An 18,604-nucleotide genomic window follows, 5' to 3' on the forward strand; every position below is an offset into this window, starting at 1 on the left:
CATGGGGAAATTGAGTTAAAGACTTTTCAGGATATAACACTGATGGCAAATGACTAGCTTAAGGAAGAATTGGATTTAGCTAACCATCAGCTAATCTCTATGCTAAATAGTTCCACACAAGTTTATCATAAGGTATAAATAGAGGTAGATCAGAGAGGAAGAGTAATAAAATTGGTATAAAAATATGAAAATGCATGTAATGGCTTTACAGGATGGATTTGAATTATTGAAACTGAGGGTGAACCCTTGAACTTGCAATTGGTGTCAGAGTGAGGACAGTCTTGTGTGGGGACTGTTCCAACTTCTGCCCAAGATAAGCATACAAACATCAATTGCTTTTCTATATACTAGTAATTAACAATAAGTAATTGAAATGAAAAATGAATACTACACAATAAAGTAGAAATAAGACAACACCAAGTAAAATAGCATCAAAATGTGAAATAGGGAATAATTTGTCAGATGTGAAAGACCCGTACACTGAAAATTACAAAATATTGTTGAGAGAAATTAAAAAGAGAGGTATACCTGATTTATGGGTCAGAAAACTTAATATTGTTAACATTTCAATTCTCCCCAAATTGGTCTATAGATTCAAACCAACCCCAGTAAAGATCACAGCAGCTTTTTTTGTTGTTGAAATGAACAAACTTATTCTACAATTTATATGGAAATGTAAAGGACGTAGAATAGCCAAAGCAACTCTGAAAAAGAAACAACTTTATTGAGGTATAATTTAGGATCCATATTTAAATTGTACAGTTCAATGACCTTTTTAAAAAACAAAAGTTTATTCTTAAATGTACAACAGGCTCCAAGACAACACTTCATTCTAGATTTGGGTGGCAACAGATGTTATGGCAGGGAACCCAGATGTTTAAACAGGAATGGAATTAAGGATCACCTCAATGACTTTTATTAAATTTACCTAGTTGTGCAACCATCATCACAATCAAGTTCTGTAACATTTCAATCACCCCAATAAGATTCCTTGTACTAATTAACAGTTAATGACGATTCCCATTCTCACACCCAGACAACCACTAATCTACAGATCTCTGTATTTTACTTTTGCGGACATTTCATTTAAATACAATAGGCAAATACAACACTAGATCTTTTGTGTCTCACTTCTTTCACTTAGCATATTTTTGAAGTTCATCCATAGTTGAACAGTTCATGCTGTAGTATTTATTAGTATTTGTTCTTTTTTATTGCTGAATATACCACATTTTGTTTATCTACTTGCTGGTTGATGGACATTTGGATTGTCTCCACTTTTTGTCTTGTATGAATAATGCTGTTATGAATATTCAAGTGTAAGTGTTTGCACGAAAACATTACATATCTTTTGGGTAGATAATGGGAATGGCAGTACTGGGTCCTCTGGTAAATTTATGATCAACTTTTTAAGAAAGTGCCAAACTTCTCCAAAATGGCTATACCATTTTAATGCAGTCACACCAGAAATGTAGGAAAGTTCCTGATTTTCCATATCCTTGCCAACATTTATTATAATTGTTTTTTTTTATTTTAGCCGTTTTAGTACATATAAAGTGGTATTTCATTGTGGTTTTAGTTAGAATTTCTCTAATGACTAATGATGTTGGGCATCTCTTCATGTGCTTATTTGTATATATTTTTTGGTGAAATATCTCTTCAACTCTTCAGCCTAGTTTTAAACTGGGTTGCTTGTCCTCTTTTTATTGAGTTGTAAGTGTTCTGTATATATTCTGGATACAAGTCCTTTATCAGGTAAATGATTTACAAGTGTTTTCTCCCTGTCTGTGCTTTGTCTTCATTTTCTTAATGGTACCTTTTGAAGTTTAAACCTTTTTCATTTTGATGAAGTCTAATTTATCATTTTTTCTTTATGGATCATGCTCTTGGTGTCCTACTTAAGAATTCCTTGCCTAGTACAAGGTCAGAGATATTTTTCTCCTATGTTTTCTGCTAAAACTTTTATAGTTTTAGCTTTCATATTTACATATCTGATCATTTTTTTGTTAATTTTTAGTATGGTGTGTAGATTTAAATTCATCTTTTTGCATGTGGATATGTAATTATTCTTGCACCAAATGTTGAAAAGACTTTTCTTTCCCCAATGAATTGCCTTGACACTTTTGTAAAAAATATTTTTACCGTAAGTATCAGGGTTTATTCCTAGACTCTCTGTTTTGTTCCATTGATCTATGTCTCTATCCCCATGCCAGTACCATACTGTCTTGATTACTGTAGTTTTATAGTTTTGAAATTGGGAGGTTACTGTCCTTCCACTTTGCTTTTTAGCAAATTCCTGTTTGCTAATCTTGGTCTTTTCTATTTCTATATAAATATTAGGATTAGCTTATCAATTTCTGGGGAACAAAGTCTGCTGGAAATTTGATAAAGTTGTATTGAATTTGTAGATCATGTGATTTTTCCTCTTTACCTTGTATATATAATATGATAGATTGCGTTGACTGATTTTTGAATGTTGAAGCAGCCTTATATCACTGGAATAAACCCCACTTGGTCATGATGTATAATCCTTTTATATGTTGCTGGATTCATTTTGCTAATATTTTGTTGAAGATTTTTACATCTATGTTCATGAGGAATGTTGATCTGTAGTTTTATTTTCTTGTGATGTGTTTGTATGGCTTAAGTATCAGGGTAATACTGGCCTCATAGAGTTGGGGAGTGTTCCTTCCTCCTCTGTTTTCTGAAAGATTTTGTGGAGTGTTGATATTATTTCTCCTCAAATGTTTAATGCAATTAACCAGTTAAACCATCAAGCTTTGGGCATTTTTGTGTGGAAAGATTTAAAATTACTAATTGCTTACTATTGCTGGTGAGATGTAAAACGGTACAGTCACATGAGAGCCATGCCTGGGTTTCAGATCTGAGATATCAGTCAACTGTCTTGGGAAGATGGTGAGATTGGAGGATAAGGAAATAAAAATTAAATCACACTGAGATATCACTATACATCCACCATAATGGCTACAGTAAAAATGATGGAAAATACCAAGTGTTGACAAGGATGTGGAGCAAATAGAACTCATATACTGTGCTGGTGGGAGTGTACATTGGCAAAGCCACTTTGGAAAACTAGTTTTATAAACTAGCTGAGCATGAACACCATATAGCCTGGCAGTTCAACTCCTAGATATATACCTAACAGAAGTTCATAAATATGTTCACCAATAGACAGGTACTAAAGTATTTATAGTAGCACTATTCCCAATAGCCCCAAGATGCAAACAACACAAATGTCCATTAATAACAGAATGGATAAATATATTGTAGAGTATTCACAGAATGAAATAAAACATGACAATAAGAATGAATTATCCATAACTACATTCAACAATATGGACAAATCTCATATTTACAATGTGAATGAAAGAAGATAGACAGTTAAGAGTATATTACCAAAATATGCAATATAATTGTTTGACTCAATTTATATAAAATACCAAGCAGACAAAGCTATTTAAGTCAGGGTAGTGTTCACCTGGCGGGGTAGGTGGACAGTAAGGCCTGGAAGGGAGCACAGGGAGTTTTTCTGGGGTGCTGGTCATGTTCTGTTTCTTGATCAGTGTTCAGTTTGTGAGAATTCATTGAGCTGTATGCTTATGATATATGCATTTTCTGTATGCATACTTTAATAAAAAGGTTTAAAAACAAAATAAAATTACATGCTAAAAAGAAAGCCCCTTTCTTATGAGTATTGCAAAAAACATTTAATTGAAATCAAGAAAGCATTTATATATCAGTGCTTTAAAAAAAGCAGTGTTCTTTCTAGAGAAGTCTTCCAGTTATTCAACTATAATAAACTATAATCATATCTTAGGCTAAAAAACTACAATGCAACATGACTTTATCCCATAGCAATGTACACAAAATTACTCTTAATGTGCATGTAGGAAATGAATATATCAAATTAACTAAATTGGAAGAAAAACCACCAAAGTTTTATGTATTGAAATCCAATTTCTTAACCATTGTTTTTCAAACAGAAATCCCAAAGAAAGCAGAAGCTTCAGTGGATGAGATGGGAAGTCCAGAGTGTTGTGGCTCAGTTTCATTGTCTTAGGGTCAGTTACTAAGGGGATAAGAAGTTTATGGTCTGCAGCTTACATAAATGATAGCTTTTCCAATACAGGTTAGAAGGTATGCCTACCATTTTCGAGTGTGAATCACCTGCTGCCACAGCATAGAATTAATGAGGGAACAATTGCCACCTTTAGGTGTGTGTAACATTTAATAACTATTCCTGTAACACAGGCTAGAGCTATGCTTAATTTGCCAATGCATAAAGTCAGACTTTAAGTTTAAAAATTATATTTAATTTTTTAAAAATATACCATGGTGACTTCTCAAAGGGAAGAGAAAGAACTGTTCCTCAGGGCAATATTTTCTGTGTCTTAAATGTCAATGATAAAAAAAACTTCTGGCTTCTACACATAGATCTATTATACATTCCCAAATTGGTTTTTGCCTTGACTTCAGTGCCCTGGAGGTGTTTGAGCAATGAATACTCTTCTCCCCACCCTAGAAATTTGAAAAAAAAATTGGCCAGTATTAAGGACTTTTACATCCCAAGATATGAAGGACAAATCTGTGCTGAATTTATAAAGCCCTTTATCCAAAAAGTGAAACACAGGAGATTACAAGTCATCTCCTGGGGTCTCTATTTCTACCATTTGCAGGAGATTGAGAGTACCTGTGTGAATCATAAAACCAAACAGGGCTATTGCTCAAATGCTTTATTGAAGTGTCTCCCTATGCATATAATTGCATATCAACTTGTATTCCACCTGACTGAAGGATACTTGGCTTTGTTTGCCTTCTGTTCACTTAGGCTGTTTGTAGTCCATCATTATCTACTCCCCCTGCACAATGATTGATGCATCAGGCACTCCTCATCTCTCCACTATGAAACAGCTGATGCATATCCAGTTGTGATTTCCAGCTGAAGGCATTTTCAGTCACTGGCTTTATAGAGTTTTTCTCCACTATGAGTTTTCTGGTGTTTAATGAGATTTGACCTGTCAGTGAAGGCCTTCTGACATTCTGTACAAGCATAAGGTTTCTTCCCTGTATGAATTATCTGATGCAAACTTAGTGTTGCTTTCTGGATGAAAGCTTTCCCACATTTACTGCATTCATAGTGTCTCTCTCCAGTATGAGATTTCTGATGGATAGTGAGGCGTGATTTCCAGGTGAAGGTTTTTCCACAGTCACTGCATTTATAGGGTTTCTCTCTAGTATGGATTTTCTGGTGTGTTATGAGATTTGACCTGTCAGTGAAGGCCTTTCCACATTCAGCACATATATTGGGTTTCTCTCCTGTGTGAATCTTCTGATGCACCCGGAGTTGTGACTTCTTCGTGAAGCATTTCCCACAGTCATTACATTCATAAGGCTTCTCTCCAGTATGAATTCTATGATGTGCAATGAAGTGTGATTTCTGGATGAAGGCCTTCCCACATTCAGGACAAGCATAGGGTTTCTCTCCTGTATGGATTCTCTGATGCACACTGAGTGTTGATTTCTGGATAAAGGCTTTCCCACATTCATTGCATTCATAGTGTCTCTCTCCAATATGAGATTTCTGATGTATTTTGAGGCGTGACTTCCATATGAAGGCCTTTCCACAGCCATTGCATTTATAGGGTTTCTCTCCAGTATGAGTTTTCTGGTGTTTAATGAGATTTGACTGATCACTGAAAGCCTTTCCACATTCGGCACACATATACGGTTTCTCTCCAGTGTGAGTTTTCTGATGTGTAGTGAGATTTGTCCTATGAGTAAAGACCTTTCCACATTCTGTACATATATAAGGTTTTTCTCCTGTATGAATTCTTTGATGCACATGGAGTTGTGATTTCTTAATGAACGATTTCCCACAGTCACTGCATTCATAAGGTTTTTCTCCAGTATGAATTCTCTGATGTGTATTGAAATGGGATTTCTGGATGAAGGCCTTCCCACATTCAGTGCATACATAAGGTTTCTCTCCTGTGTGAATTCTTTGATGCATCCTGAGTGCTGATTTTCTTGTGAAGGCTTTCCCGCATTCACTGCATGCATAGTGTTTCTCTCCAGTATGAGTTTTCTGATGTATATTGAGGTCAGAATTCTGGGAGAAGCCTCTTCCACATTCACTGCATTCATAAGGTTTTTCTCCTGTATGAATTCTCATATGTCTAAAGAGATATGATCTGTGGAAAAAGGCTTTTCCACATTCACTGCATTTATAGGGTGTCTGCCCAGTATGAATTTTCTGATGTGTAATGAGGTTTGACCTGAGTGTAAAGGCCTTCCCACATTGAGTACATATAAAAGGTTTCTCTCTTGTGTAAACACTTTGAGGTACCTCAGTTTGCGGCTTCTGAGTGAAGACATTCTCACGCTTGTTGCATTCATGGGATTTTTCTCCAGCATGAATTTTCTGATGCTCAAAAAGATGTGACTTTTGGGTGAACGTCTGTACGTATTGAGTACACACATAAAGTTTCTCTTCAGTATGAATTTTCTGATGGTGGGTGAGAACTTGTTTGTGGCCCAGATGTTTTTCACATTGATTAAGTTCACAGGAGTTTGCTCTTGTATTAGCATTTTCATTCTTAGTAGAGGAAGAGCTATGGGCAAAATTGTTACCATTTCTAAAAATTTTATCAAAGTTCTTTGTTGCATTGCTTTTATTATGATTATGTAAGTTTAAAGTATGCTTCAAACTCTTTCCAAATGTGTCATAGTTATGGAGTCTTTTAATGGAAGGAACAAGCCTGGTACTCACGTGAATTATTTTTTCAATGTTTTTACATTCATAGCCCCTCTCCTTAATCAATACTTTCACATGACTTAAAGGGTTATTTTGGTTTTCTTGATATCTCTCTAGCTGGTCATTATCTTGCCACAGTTCTTCTACAATGGAACACAAAGAATCTTTTCCTATGGACTGACCAAATTTCTCACAGTGTAATGAAACTTCTCCAGAAATTCTCTGTTGTTGGGTTTGCCCATTATCCTCATCTAAAAAGAAAGAGAAAAAAATGAAAATGACTCCAGAACAATTATCAGAGAATAGAGGGTACATGGAGTTTGGACAGGATGAACAGAGAAATGGAAGAGTCCTTATGACAATAATGAAAATAGTAATATGAAATTCTTCTAGAACACTTACTCTATGCAAAACAATTATATACCATTTATGATGCACCAGGCATATCCAAGTGCTTTACACAAAGCAGCTCATTTAATCTTCACTAAACCCTAAGAGGTAGCTATCATTATCAATCATGTTTCACAGATGAGAAAACAGAAGCACAGAGAAGTTATGTAACTTGCTGAAGATCAAATAGCTAAATAGGGCTTCCCTGGTGGCGCCGTGGTTGAGAATCTGCCTGCTAATGCAGGGGACACAGGTTCGAGCCCTGGTCTGGGAGGATCCCACATGCCACGGAGCAACTAGGCCTGTGAGCCACAACTACTGAGCCTGCGCGTCTGGAGCCTGTGCTCCGCAACAAGAGAGGCTGCGATAGTAAGAGGCCCGTGCACTGCGATGAAGAGTGGCCCCCGCTTGCCTTGCACAGAAACGAAGATGCAACACAGCAAAAAAAAAAAAAAAAAAAAAAAAAATTAATAAAAAAAATAGCTAAATAAATAAGAGATGGGATTTGAACCTGGGAATCTATATCCACTATGTAGGAAGTCAGGACAGTGAGTAGAGTAACCAGAAGAAGAAACTGAAGTCTGTTAAAGGTAAGCCTGAATGGAAGAAATATTTCAGAATGTATGTCCTTATTACATATTAGGTCTAAAACATTAATAATCTCTCTGCTTCCTCTTGCTTTTCCCTCTGAACCATTATGAGCATGTACATTAAATTTATAGTCCTCAAATACCAATTCCTCTATATCTATAGGAAAAATATATGCTTTCAACAAGTGTCAAATAGGAGAGGGCAAACCATCTATGGCAGAAACTGCAAGCCGTCCACCAAAATCTATTCACATCTTCTTTTATAGTAATAGAACATAGCTGGGCATTACGTTTACCAGTCTCACTTTGTCCTCACCAGTGGAATATGAGCAGAAGTGATATGTACCACTCCTAGGCCAGGCTTTAAGACAGTGGGCAAATCTCCCCCATTCCCCCTTCCCCAGCCCAGAGGACTCAACAATGACCCAACATCAACCACCCAACAGAGAAATGGAAGAGTCCTTATGACAATAATGAAAATAGTAATATGAAATTCTTCTAGAACACTTACTCTATGCAAAACAATTATATACCATTTATGATGCACAACAATACTCTAGGAGATGGCAGAGCAATAACTTGGAACATGGTCCTTGAATGACCCAACAAGATCAGAGTTGATTTGTTGAATGCACCCATTCACCTGAGAATGCTTATGTAAGAGAGGATACAGTCATATTAAGCTTGTGGCTTTACTCCTCTGTGCATATTCAGAAGGTATTGTCCTTGATATCAGCTCTAATTTTAGTACACCTCTAGGGAGGTTATATCTGCTATGAATGTATAAAGCAGACACAGTACCACTCATATTGATACTAAATTTGGCACAGTTTTGTGTTATAACAGAGAGAATTAACACACAGAGCCTGAAATTATTAACATTTCATGCAATTATCTTCCCTTTCCAAATATAATCTATGGTCTTTTGAATTCTTCTGATCAAATATTTGAAGGATCCTTCTGAAAGAGAGAAAAATATCCTCCTCTGCCTATCTCCCCAAATTCAATAAATTTAAGTTTACTAAATATTTTCCATGCTTGGCTTCAGAAAACTGAAGACTAAGCGTTACAGTTATCAATTTTTTGCCTTTCAATCCCCAATTCACCCTTCCTTGCCCACTCTACAAAAATGGATCTGAGTCTTTTTTCCTTTGCCATCTGGCATGATGTTGAACCTTGTCAATACAGGGTGATGGGGAAACACTGGAGGAAGGGATTTTGCTTCCTGGTTCTAGTGAGCTCACTCAGCAGGCTCCTCCAGCAAGGGCAGCTTGTCTATTACCAGGCTTCAGCAGTGTGGTGGCTTCAGCAGCATCTGGCTCCTAATGCACATGCAGCTTCCCAGGCACCCAGATCTTGCAGTGCAGCTCACTTCTTTAGCACCCAGCTCCTGCCACTCATGTGGCTTCCCAAGCACCCAGCTTCTGCAGTGCATTGCAGCCAGAAGCACCCAGAACCCAGCAGTTTATCCTGGCACCCCTCTCAAATGGCTTGTAGTGGAATATTTCCAATGAGACACTTCCCTATGATCAGCTTTTTCTGGAACCGCAGAGGGTAGATTTCCAGTAAGTTCAACCAGTGTGGCATGACAGCTGCCATGCTGTGAGCCATGAATATGCCTTCCCTATAAGGTCTGGATTCATCCCTGGGAAGCAGGGGAGGCGCTTCCTTGGGTGTTCCTTCACAGTCTTAGAGATACTCTCCCACACTAATTTGCTATTCCTTTATTCTTTAGAGTTCTCTTTACTTTTACTGGCTAATCCCTTGTTACGTCAATCCCACAATAGCTAATAATTCTTTTTTTCAAATTTATTTATTTATTTATTTATTTTTGGCTGCGTTGGGTCTTCGTTGCTGCACGTGGGCTTCCTCTAGTTGCAGCAAGTGGGGGCTATTCTTTGTTGTGATGCGTGGGCTTCTCATTGCAGTAGCACTAATAATTCTTTGTTAAACTTTCCATGTTCAAATTAGTATGTGGTTTCTCTCTCCTGATTAGGTCCCAAGTTATACAATAAGAAACAGGCTCTTTTTTTTCACGATAAGAATGGATCTTTTTTAAAGTTCTTTTTCATTATGGTTTATCACAGGATACTGAATATAGTTCCCTGTGCTATACAGTTAGACCTTGTTGTTTATCCATTCTATATATAATAGTTTGCATCTGTTAATTCCAAACTCCCAGTCCACCCCTCCCCCACTTGGCAACCACAAGTATGTTCTCTATGTCTGTGAATCTGAGAAATAGGCTCTTAATTCTGGGAGCTTTCTAAAAACTTAGAGGTAAAAAAAGCCTTAGTTACCACACAGTCTAAAATCCTATGTTTTTCTGTGAGTTCCTGTGGGATGGAGGATGAGAAAAAAGAAAGAGCCATATATTCTGGAGTAATTAAGAGCCATTTCATGAAATAGTGAAATCTGATCACAAGGTGAAAATGTATCATCTAAATAGATAGAGCACAGAATAAAGAGTCAGATTAGGGGAGCACTATCAAATATGGCAGACATCAAGAAAACATTAAAAATGCACAGCAAAGGAAACAATCAACAAAATGAAAAGGCAACTTATGGAATGGGAGAAGATATTTACAAGTCATACATCTGATAAGGAGTTAATATGCAAAATATATAAAGAACATATACAGCTCAATAGCAGAAAACAAACTGATTAAAAAATGGGCAGAAGAATTGAACAATTTTCCAAAGAAGACATACAAATGGCAAACAGGTACATGAAAAGGTGCTTGATAGCAGTAATCCTCAGGGAAATGCAAGTCAAAACCACAAAGAGATAACACCTCACACCTGTTAGAATGGCTTTCATCAAAAAGACAAGAGATAACAAATGCTGATGAGGGTGTGGAGAAAAGGGAACACTTGTGCACTGTTGGTGGGAGTGTAAATTGGTGCTGCTACTATGGAAAACAGTATGGAGTTTCCTCAAAAAATTCAGAAGAGACCTATTGTATGATCCAGCAATTCCACTTCTGGGTATATATCCGAAGGAATTGAAATCAGGATCTCTTAGAGATATCTGCACTCCCATGTTCATTGCAGCATTATTCACAATAGCAAGATATGAAAACAACCCAAGTATCTGTCCACACTGAATGGATAAAGATGTGGTATATATATACAATGGAATATTATTCAGCCATGAGAAAGAAGGATATTGTGCCATTTGCTACAACTTGTCTGAACGTTGAGGGCATCATGCTAAGTGAAATAAGTCAGAGAAAGACAAATACTGCATGGTATTATCACTTGTATGTGGAATCTAAGAAAGCCAAACTCAGAGAAGCAGAGAGTAGAGTGGTGGTTCCCAGGGACTGGAGGGTGGAGGGAATGGAGAGCTATTGGTCAAAGGGTACAAACTTCCAGTTATAAGATGAACAAGTTCTGGGAATCTAATGTGCAGCATGGTGACTATAGATAATGATACTGTGTCATATACTTGAATGTTGCCTAGAGAGTAGACCTTAAACGTTCTTACCACAAAAAAGAAATGGTAACTATGTGATGGGATGGAGGTGTTGGCTAATGCTATGGTGGTAATCAGTTTGCAATATATAAATTATCAAATCATTTATATATTTGGATTGGAAGAGTTGATAATGTTAAGATTTTAATTCTCTCCAAACTGACTTATAGATTCAATGTAATCACAATCAAAATTCACTTTCATAGAAATTGAAAAATTGACTGCAAAATTCAAATGGATACACAAAGTACTTAGAATAGCCAAAACAATTTGAAAGAGAAGAACAAAGTTGGAGGACTAATATGACATGATTTCAAATTTATTACATAGCTACACTTATCAAGACAGTGTGGGAATGGTGTAAAGATACATGAATAGATCAATGGAAGAGAATGAAGCATCCAGAAAGAGACCCACATATATATGACAACTGATCTTCAATAAAGGTGCAAAGGCAATTCAGTTGAGAGGAGGATAGCTTTTTTAAAAAATAAATGATGCTGAAATGATTGGATAGCCATGTGCAAAAATGAACAAACACAAAACTCTGATCCATACTTTAAATCACATATAAAAATTAATGCAAAATGCATCACAGAACTAAATGTAAGACCTAATTTTGGGGGGGACCTTGGATTAGGTAAAGATTTCTTAGATACAACACCAAAAGCACAATCCATAGCATAAGAAAAAAGATAAATTAGACTTTGTCCAAATTTTAAGTGCCTCATGAAAGACACTGATAAGCAAATTAAAAAATTCGCAAAACACATACCTGATAAATAACTTGTGTCCATAATATATAATGAACTTTCAAAACTCAACAACAAGAAAACAATGTTCCCTATAGAAAACTGGGCAAAAGATTTGTACAAACACTTCACCAAAGAAGATATATAGATGTCAAATATTAGATATTATGGAAATGCCAATTAAAACCGCAGTAAGATACAACTATCTTACTATTAGAATGGCTAAAAGTTTTAAAAATGGACAATTCCAAGTGCTGGTGAGAATGCAGATCAACTGGAACTCTCATACATAGCTGGTTAGAATTGAAAATTGTATAGCCACTTTGGAAAAGTTTGGCAGTTTCTAGTAAAGTTAAACATATACTTACCATACAGCCCAGCAATCTGACTCCTAGGTATTTACCCAAGTGAATGAAATCTTATCATCACACAAAATATGGAAACAAATATATAAACATAGCACCTTTATTCATAAACACCAAAACTGGAAACCATCCAAATATCCTTCAGCTGGTGAATGGATAAACTGTGATACATCCATACTATGGAATACTACTCAGAAATAAAAAAGGAACAAACTATGGAAAACACAACAGTAGGAATGAGTTTTGAATGCTTTATGCTAAGTGAAAGAAGCCAGGCTCAAAAAGCTTCATACTGTATGATTCCATTTATATGACATTCTGGAAAAGGCAAAACTATAGAGACAGAAAAGACATCAGTATTTTCCAGGTCTGGAAGTGGTGGGAAGAAGTAACAATAAAGGGACCTGAGGTAATTTTTGTTCTATATCTTGATTGTGGTGGTGGTTACATGACTGTATGCATTTGTCAAAACTCATAGAATTATTATTATTATTTTGGCCACACCACGTGGCTTACGGGCTTTTTGTTTCCCATCCAGGGATCGAACCCAGGCCCCAGCAGTGAAAGCGCTGGGTCCTAACCACTGGACTGCCAGGGAATTCCCCAAAACTCATAGAACTATTAACATAAATAAACCTCATAGAATCATAAAATATGTTAAAAATGGACTTGAGCATAGGTTATACAAAATATACAGATACACATTTGAATTCGAAATACATGGCCATGTTGTTTGCCTCTCTGAATGAAGAGTTTAATTGTCACATGCTAAGTCATGGGGAATAATTGTAGGTTTTATCATAAAGCCAATGTCAAGATAAATAGAACATTTTAGGCAATGAAATTTATCGTTAGCTTTTGAAGTGAACTAATAAAAAGAATGGAATCAGCAAATACAATCAGTAATAGAAAAATTATAATCCAGGCGTAAGAAAATATGGAGCTGGTTTTGGGTGATATTGCTGGGAACTAAGAAGATGAACTGAGAACTGAAAATGATATTCTCAGAAATGGAAAAGCAGTAGGAACTGTAGAGTGATTAACCTAAAAATGACAGAAAGATTTAAGAAACACTGACAAATGTGAGAAAAGTTGGAAGGTGAGAAGGGTTTCTGATACATGAGGTAATGATTCCAATTTCCGATGTAGTGAGGAGCAAGAGAAACATCTCAATGGAACTTTCTGGGTAGCTAAATGTAGTACTAAAGTACCAGGGAAGAACAGATTGGAGATGTCAAAAACAGAGTCATCAGAATTTCAGGATGGATGAATCCTTGCATGTATATGAAGAAAAGACTGGTGAACAGTAGACAGGGTCCGTAGGGCAACCTCATTTATGGGGATAATGAGGAGAAGGCTGGAAAAAGGGGCAAATAATAAATTGGATGCAAATCAGTATGAAACAGACAGGAAACAAATCAAAACTAGGGGAACATGAGCAAGGTCACTCATAGGAGAGAAACTCAAAGAGACCACAAATGGTCAATAATGAAATGCTCAAACTAGGTATTGGAGAAATGAGAAATAAAAAGTGAGATGTCACTTTATACCCATAGTTGGCCCAAAAATGAGAAACTCTGGTAATATTAATTGTTGGCAGAAACTCGAGGAAAGCAAGAACCCTGTGCCCTATTGCTGGGAGAGTAGATTAGTGCAGCCAATTCAAGAAGAATACGGTGGTGCTCAAATTCAGTATGAGAATATGCAATGATCAGGCAAACCCTCTCTTCTATATATATCCCTGAGAAATTCTCACACTCTAAGAGAACATCTGTGTAGAAATTTATTGTAGAGTTGTTTGTCTTAAATGGGAGTTAACGAAAACCTAGGTTTCACCACTGGGTGTATGGTTCAATAAGATGTGGTGCTAGCACACTGTGCAATACTATGCAGCAATTTGAACGAATGAAGCCAGATGAGCACTGCAATATGGACAGACCTTAGGGGTGAGTGAAAAAAAAGGAACGTAATAATTAAGACATGTAGCACAGGGACTTCCCTGGTGGTCCAGTGGTAAAGAATCTGCCTTCCAATGCAGGGGATGCAGGTTCTATCCCTGGTCGGGGAACTAAGATCTCATATGCCCGTGGGGCAACTAAGCCCACGCACCACAACTACTGGGCCTGTGCGCCCTGGACCCCATGTGCCACAACAAGAGAGAGAAAACCCAAACGCCACAACTAGAGAGAAGCCCACGAGCCACAGCTAGAAAGCATGAGCGCAGCAATGAAGAGACTGCAGGCCATAACCAAACATCCTGCATGCCTCAATGAAGATCCTGTGTGCTGCAACTAAGACCCGACACAGCCAAAAAAATAAGGAAAATAAATAAAATTTTAAAATGTATAAACAAAGAGTGTTTAGAAAAAGATATGTAGCACAATATAATTTATATATACTAAAAATACATACTTATAAACCAATACTTCAGGCTTTAAGAGAATATCATACAAACTCAAAGATCAAACACATTAGATCTGTTGCCTTTGGGAGGAGGCATAAGGGATGGATATGAGGAATTGCAGTAAAAGGGAAGAAAATTTAAAATACCTAATGTACAAGAAAAGAACCTAAGATAAGGGGGTGGGAGTGAAGTAGGAAGAATAAAAAGTCCCTAGGTAAGACAGGGTAGTATGTATGTGATCCATGGTACAGAGATTAGAGACAGCTTTCTTGTCAAAAAGCCAAGCAAAGAAGACAATGGGTATCGGCAAGGGTCATACTTGGAGAAAGCATTCAGATATTGGAGGGGCTCTGCCAACTCTCTCCAAGCAACCCCAAACGCTTCGAGCCTTCAAGATAAGATATCTTCAGAGCCTTTCAAAGGCATCAGCCTCTTCTAGAGAAACTGAGATCTATTTCCATGTCCCCCATCTGCCTAGGTCACACTCACTCACCTGAGCAGCTCTGGTGTGGGGTTTCCTCCTCCAACGTCCATGGCCCCTCTCCTTGCTCCAACTTGAAGATGACCTCTGGTTTGGGAACTTGGTACCCTGTTAACAGGACATGATACAGGATTGGGTCCAGCTAATTGGGTTTTGGGGCCTTTCAATGACACTTCCATTTGCTCTTCAGGAAAGTAATCCCATTTCACTGGGAGTAGAGTAATAATCACAGACGTGAAAAAGGACTGAAGAATCTCGGGCAAATCAAGGATGACACCATCACACACTTCAGACGCCCCAGAGCATTCAGCAGCTGAGAATGGAAGCAGCCTCTCTGAGGCCCCTGGCTGTGCTTACCCACTGAGCGCAGGTGGCTATAGTTCTCCAGCGTCACATCCCGGTATAGGAGCCTCTGAGCAGGGTCCAAGTGCTGCCACTCCTCCCTGCTGAAGTCCACAGTCACATCCTTGAATGACACCTGTAACAACACAGTCCTGTTCAAGGTGACATGGTCAGCACTGGAGGATGGAGGGAAGAGGAATAGGAAGTTGTTTTTAATGACTTTTACCATAATGTATCATGTAGGGTTTTCACCCAGCACCCAGTTTTGCATTTTATTTTGTGAGAGAAAAACATATTGAAGTATCTTGACATTCACTGTGTATTAAATTCATTCATTCAGTCCCTCTTTTTTCAAAAATGAGGATTAAAATAGGCTCTCTTTAAGTCCTCGAGTTAACGTAGGAACTACATACAATACATTTACTGGTTGATTATGTGCCAGGCAATGGCAATATAGTATGACTAAAATATAAAACAACTTGGACAACCAACATAAGAAGATACAAAGGGGGCTAAAAGGCATTTGGAAGAAATGTACTGGGGGAAAGGCAAAACAATAAAGCCTTTAAAAGATAACATAGAAAAAACCATAGTAGAGATGAATATCTTCATCGTCTTGGATTATGAAAATAATTCTCAAACAGGATGCAAAAAACATTAACCATAAAGAAAAAGATTGATGTCTGTCTCCAATGAAGAGACAGCATTTAAAAGACAGCATTATAAGAGAAAAAAAAGAAAAGCCACCAAATAGAAGATATCTGCAACACATTACTGACAAAGGGCTCATATCTAGAGAATGTAAAGAACACTTACAAACCAATTTTTTTAAAAAAGAGAGAGATCACCAGTAGAAAAGTGGGCAAAAGGTCTGAACAGGCATTTTACAAAAGAGGAAATCCAAGGCATTAATAAACACAAAAAGGGCTTAACTTCCTTAGTAACCAGGGAATGCACATTCAAACCATAATGAGTTACCATTACACAACCCCTACAATGTCTTCAGTGAAAAACACTGGCAATATCAAGGATGTGGAGAAAAAGTTACCCTTGTACACTGTGGTTGAGAATGTAAATTGGTGCAGCCACTGTGGTAAACAGTTCCTCAAAACACTAAAAACAGAACTACCATATGATTCAGCAATTCCACCCCTGGGTATATATCCAAAGAAAACAAAAATGCTAATTTGAAAAGATACATGCACCCCAATGTTCAAAGCAGCACTATTTACAATAGCCAAGACATGGAAGCAACCTAAATGTCCATCAACAGATGAATGGATAAAGAAGATGTGGTATATATATACAATAGAATACTACTTAGCCATAAAAAGAATGGAATTCTGCCATTTGCAACAACATGGGTAGACTCATAGGGTATTATGCTAAGTGAAATAAGTCAGACGGAGAAAGCCAAAGAGTATACGATATCATTTATATGTGGAATCTAAAAAATAAAACAAACTAGTGAATATAACAAAAAACAGGAACAGACTAACAGACATAGAGAACAAACTAGTGGTTACCAGTGGGGAGAGGAAAGGGGCGAGGGGCAAGGTAGGGGTAGGGGATTAAGAGGTACAAACTACTATGTATAAGCATACAAGGATAAGCAACAAGGATATATTGTACAGCACAGGGAATATAGCCAATATTTTATAATAACTATAAATGGAGTATAACCTTTAGAAACTGTGAATCACTATGTTGTACACCAGAAACGTATATAGTATTATAAATCAACTATACCTCAATAAAAAAGTTTTTTGAAGAACGGCAATATGAAGTGTTGAAGAGAACATGGTGCAACGAAAACTCTCATATGTCTAATGGAGCTGTAAATTGGACGACCATTTTGGAAAACCTTTTGGCTTTACCTGGTAATGTTGAAATATGCATACACAAGGACACAGTGATTCCATCCATGGAAATATGCTCAATTGGAATATGTGCTCATGTGCAACAAGAGGCATGTTCAAGAGTATTTACAGCAGCATTATTCAAAATGTGTATAATATTTCATGATAAAAAAGTTTAAAATTAGCAGTAATTTTAAAAATCAGTGTTCAGCATAACAGTAACAGTATCTACTAGCTGTGGAAAAATATGAAGGATATTTTCTTAGTTGCTTTTATTTGCATAATCTATAAGCATATACCACCCATCCACCCACCCACCCACCAACTAATCAAGACTGGTTTCTTGGTTAGGGAAATCTGTGGGACTGGGGGAAAGAACTATGTGAATGTATTACCTATTAAAAAATTAAGTTTAAAAGTTACCAATGGGCTCAAGATGGAACAGATACAATTCTCCCTATTTCTCCTGCTAAGTAGCTGGACATTATATATATATAAAAAAAAGATAAGAAGACTGTCAGTTGGAGAGAAGGAGGCTAACTGCCTAGGGACCTTGGAACCTGAGGAGTGACACAGCAGTGATTTCCCTGAGTTTTCTTTTCACCCCATATATCTTGGACTGGGTGGTGGAGAAGCTGGCAACCCAGAATGCCAACTGGTGCAGATAAAAACAGTCCCAAGAAAGCCTGCTATCTCTAGCCAAAGTACCAGGAAAGGGCCAATGTAATAAGAAAGAAAAATTTAGATAATTACTGCCCTACTCCAGCCAAGCATCACAGAAAAAAGCTGCAGCTCCCATCCCAATTCTCATCAGCAAAGGCTGAGTGGGGAGCCTAGGTTTTCATCCCTGCCTGGGGATAATGAGGCCCCTCCCACACAGTGTCAATTTAGGCTATGTGGGGATCTTGAACTTCTACCCCCAACACAGTAATGAGGTACATTTTTGTCTCCCCACCAGGGTGGTGTCAGAGGTGGTCTGGTGGGGAGCATGACATTCCACCTCCACCCAGGATCAACAAGGTGCCTGTCCCCTCTGGGGTGTCAAAGGAGGCTAATTAGGGACCTGAACTTCCACCTCCACCTGGCAATAAGACGGAGATTCTCCTTTTTTAGCAGAACAGTGTTGGAGGGAGACTGCAAAACACAAGATTTAAATAATACCCAGAGT

The 18,604-nt window shown here is 37.4% G+C and overlaps 1 protein-coding gene across 3 annotated transcripts in view; it reads right to left on the reverse strand.

The window, feature by feature from the left end:
• Positions 1-2,600: 2,600 nt before the first annotated feature.
• Positions 2,601-18,604, reverse strand: part of ZNF41 (zinc finger protein 41) — a 57,462-nt gene continuing 41,458 nt past the window's right edge. For all 3 annotated transcript variants that reach the window (XM_032619548.1, XM_032619546.1, XM_032619547.1), the window contains 3 exons: positions 15,593-15,713; positions 15,248-15,343; positions 2,601-7,026 (listed from right to left, as the gene is read on the reverse strand). In XM_032619548.1, the coding sequence (XP_032475439.1) occupies positions 4,973-7,026; positions 15,248-15,343; positions 15,593-15,713 (2,271 nt within the window). In that variant the 3' untranslated portion in view covers positions 2,601-4,972. The remainder of the gene's footprint in view (positions 7,027-15,247; positions 15,344-15,592; positions 15,714-18,604) is intronic.

This window comes from Phocoena sinus, chromosome X, assembly GCF_008692025.1.
Source record: "Phocoena sinus isolate mPhoSin1 chromosome X, mPhoSin1.pri, whole genome shotgun sequence".
In the NCBI taxonomy this organism is placed as follows: domain Eukaryota; kingdom Metazoa; phylum Chordata; class Mammalia; order Artiodactyla; family Phocoenidae; genus Phocoena; species Phocoena sinus.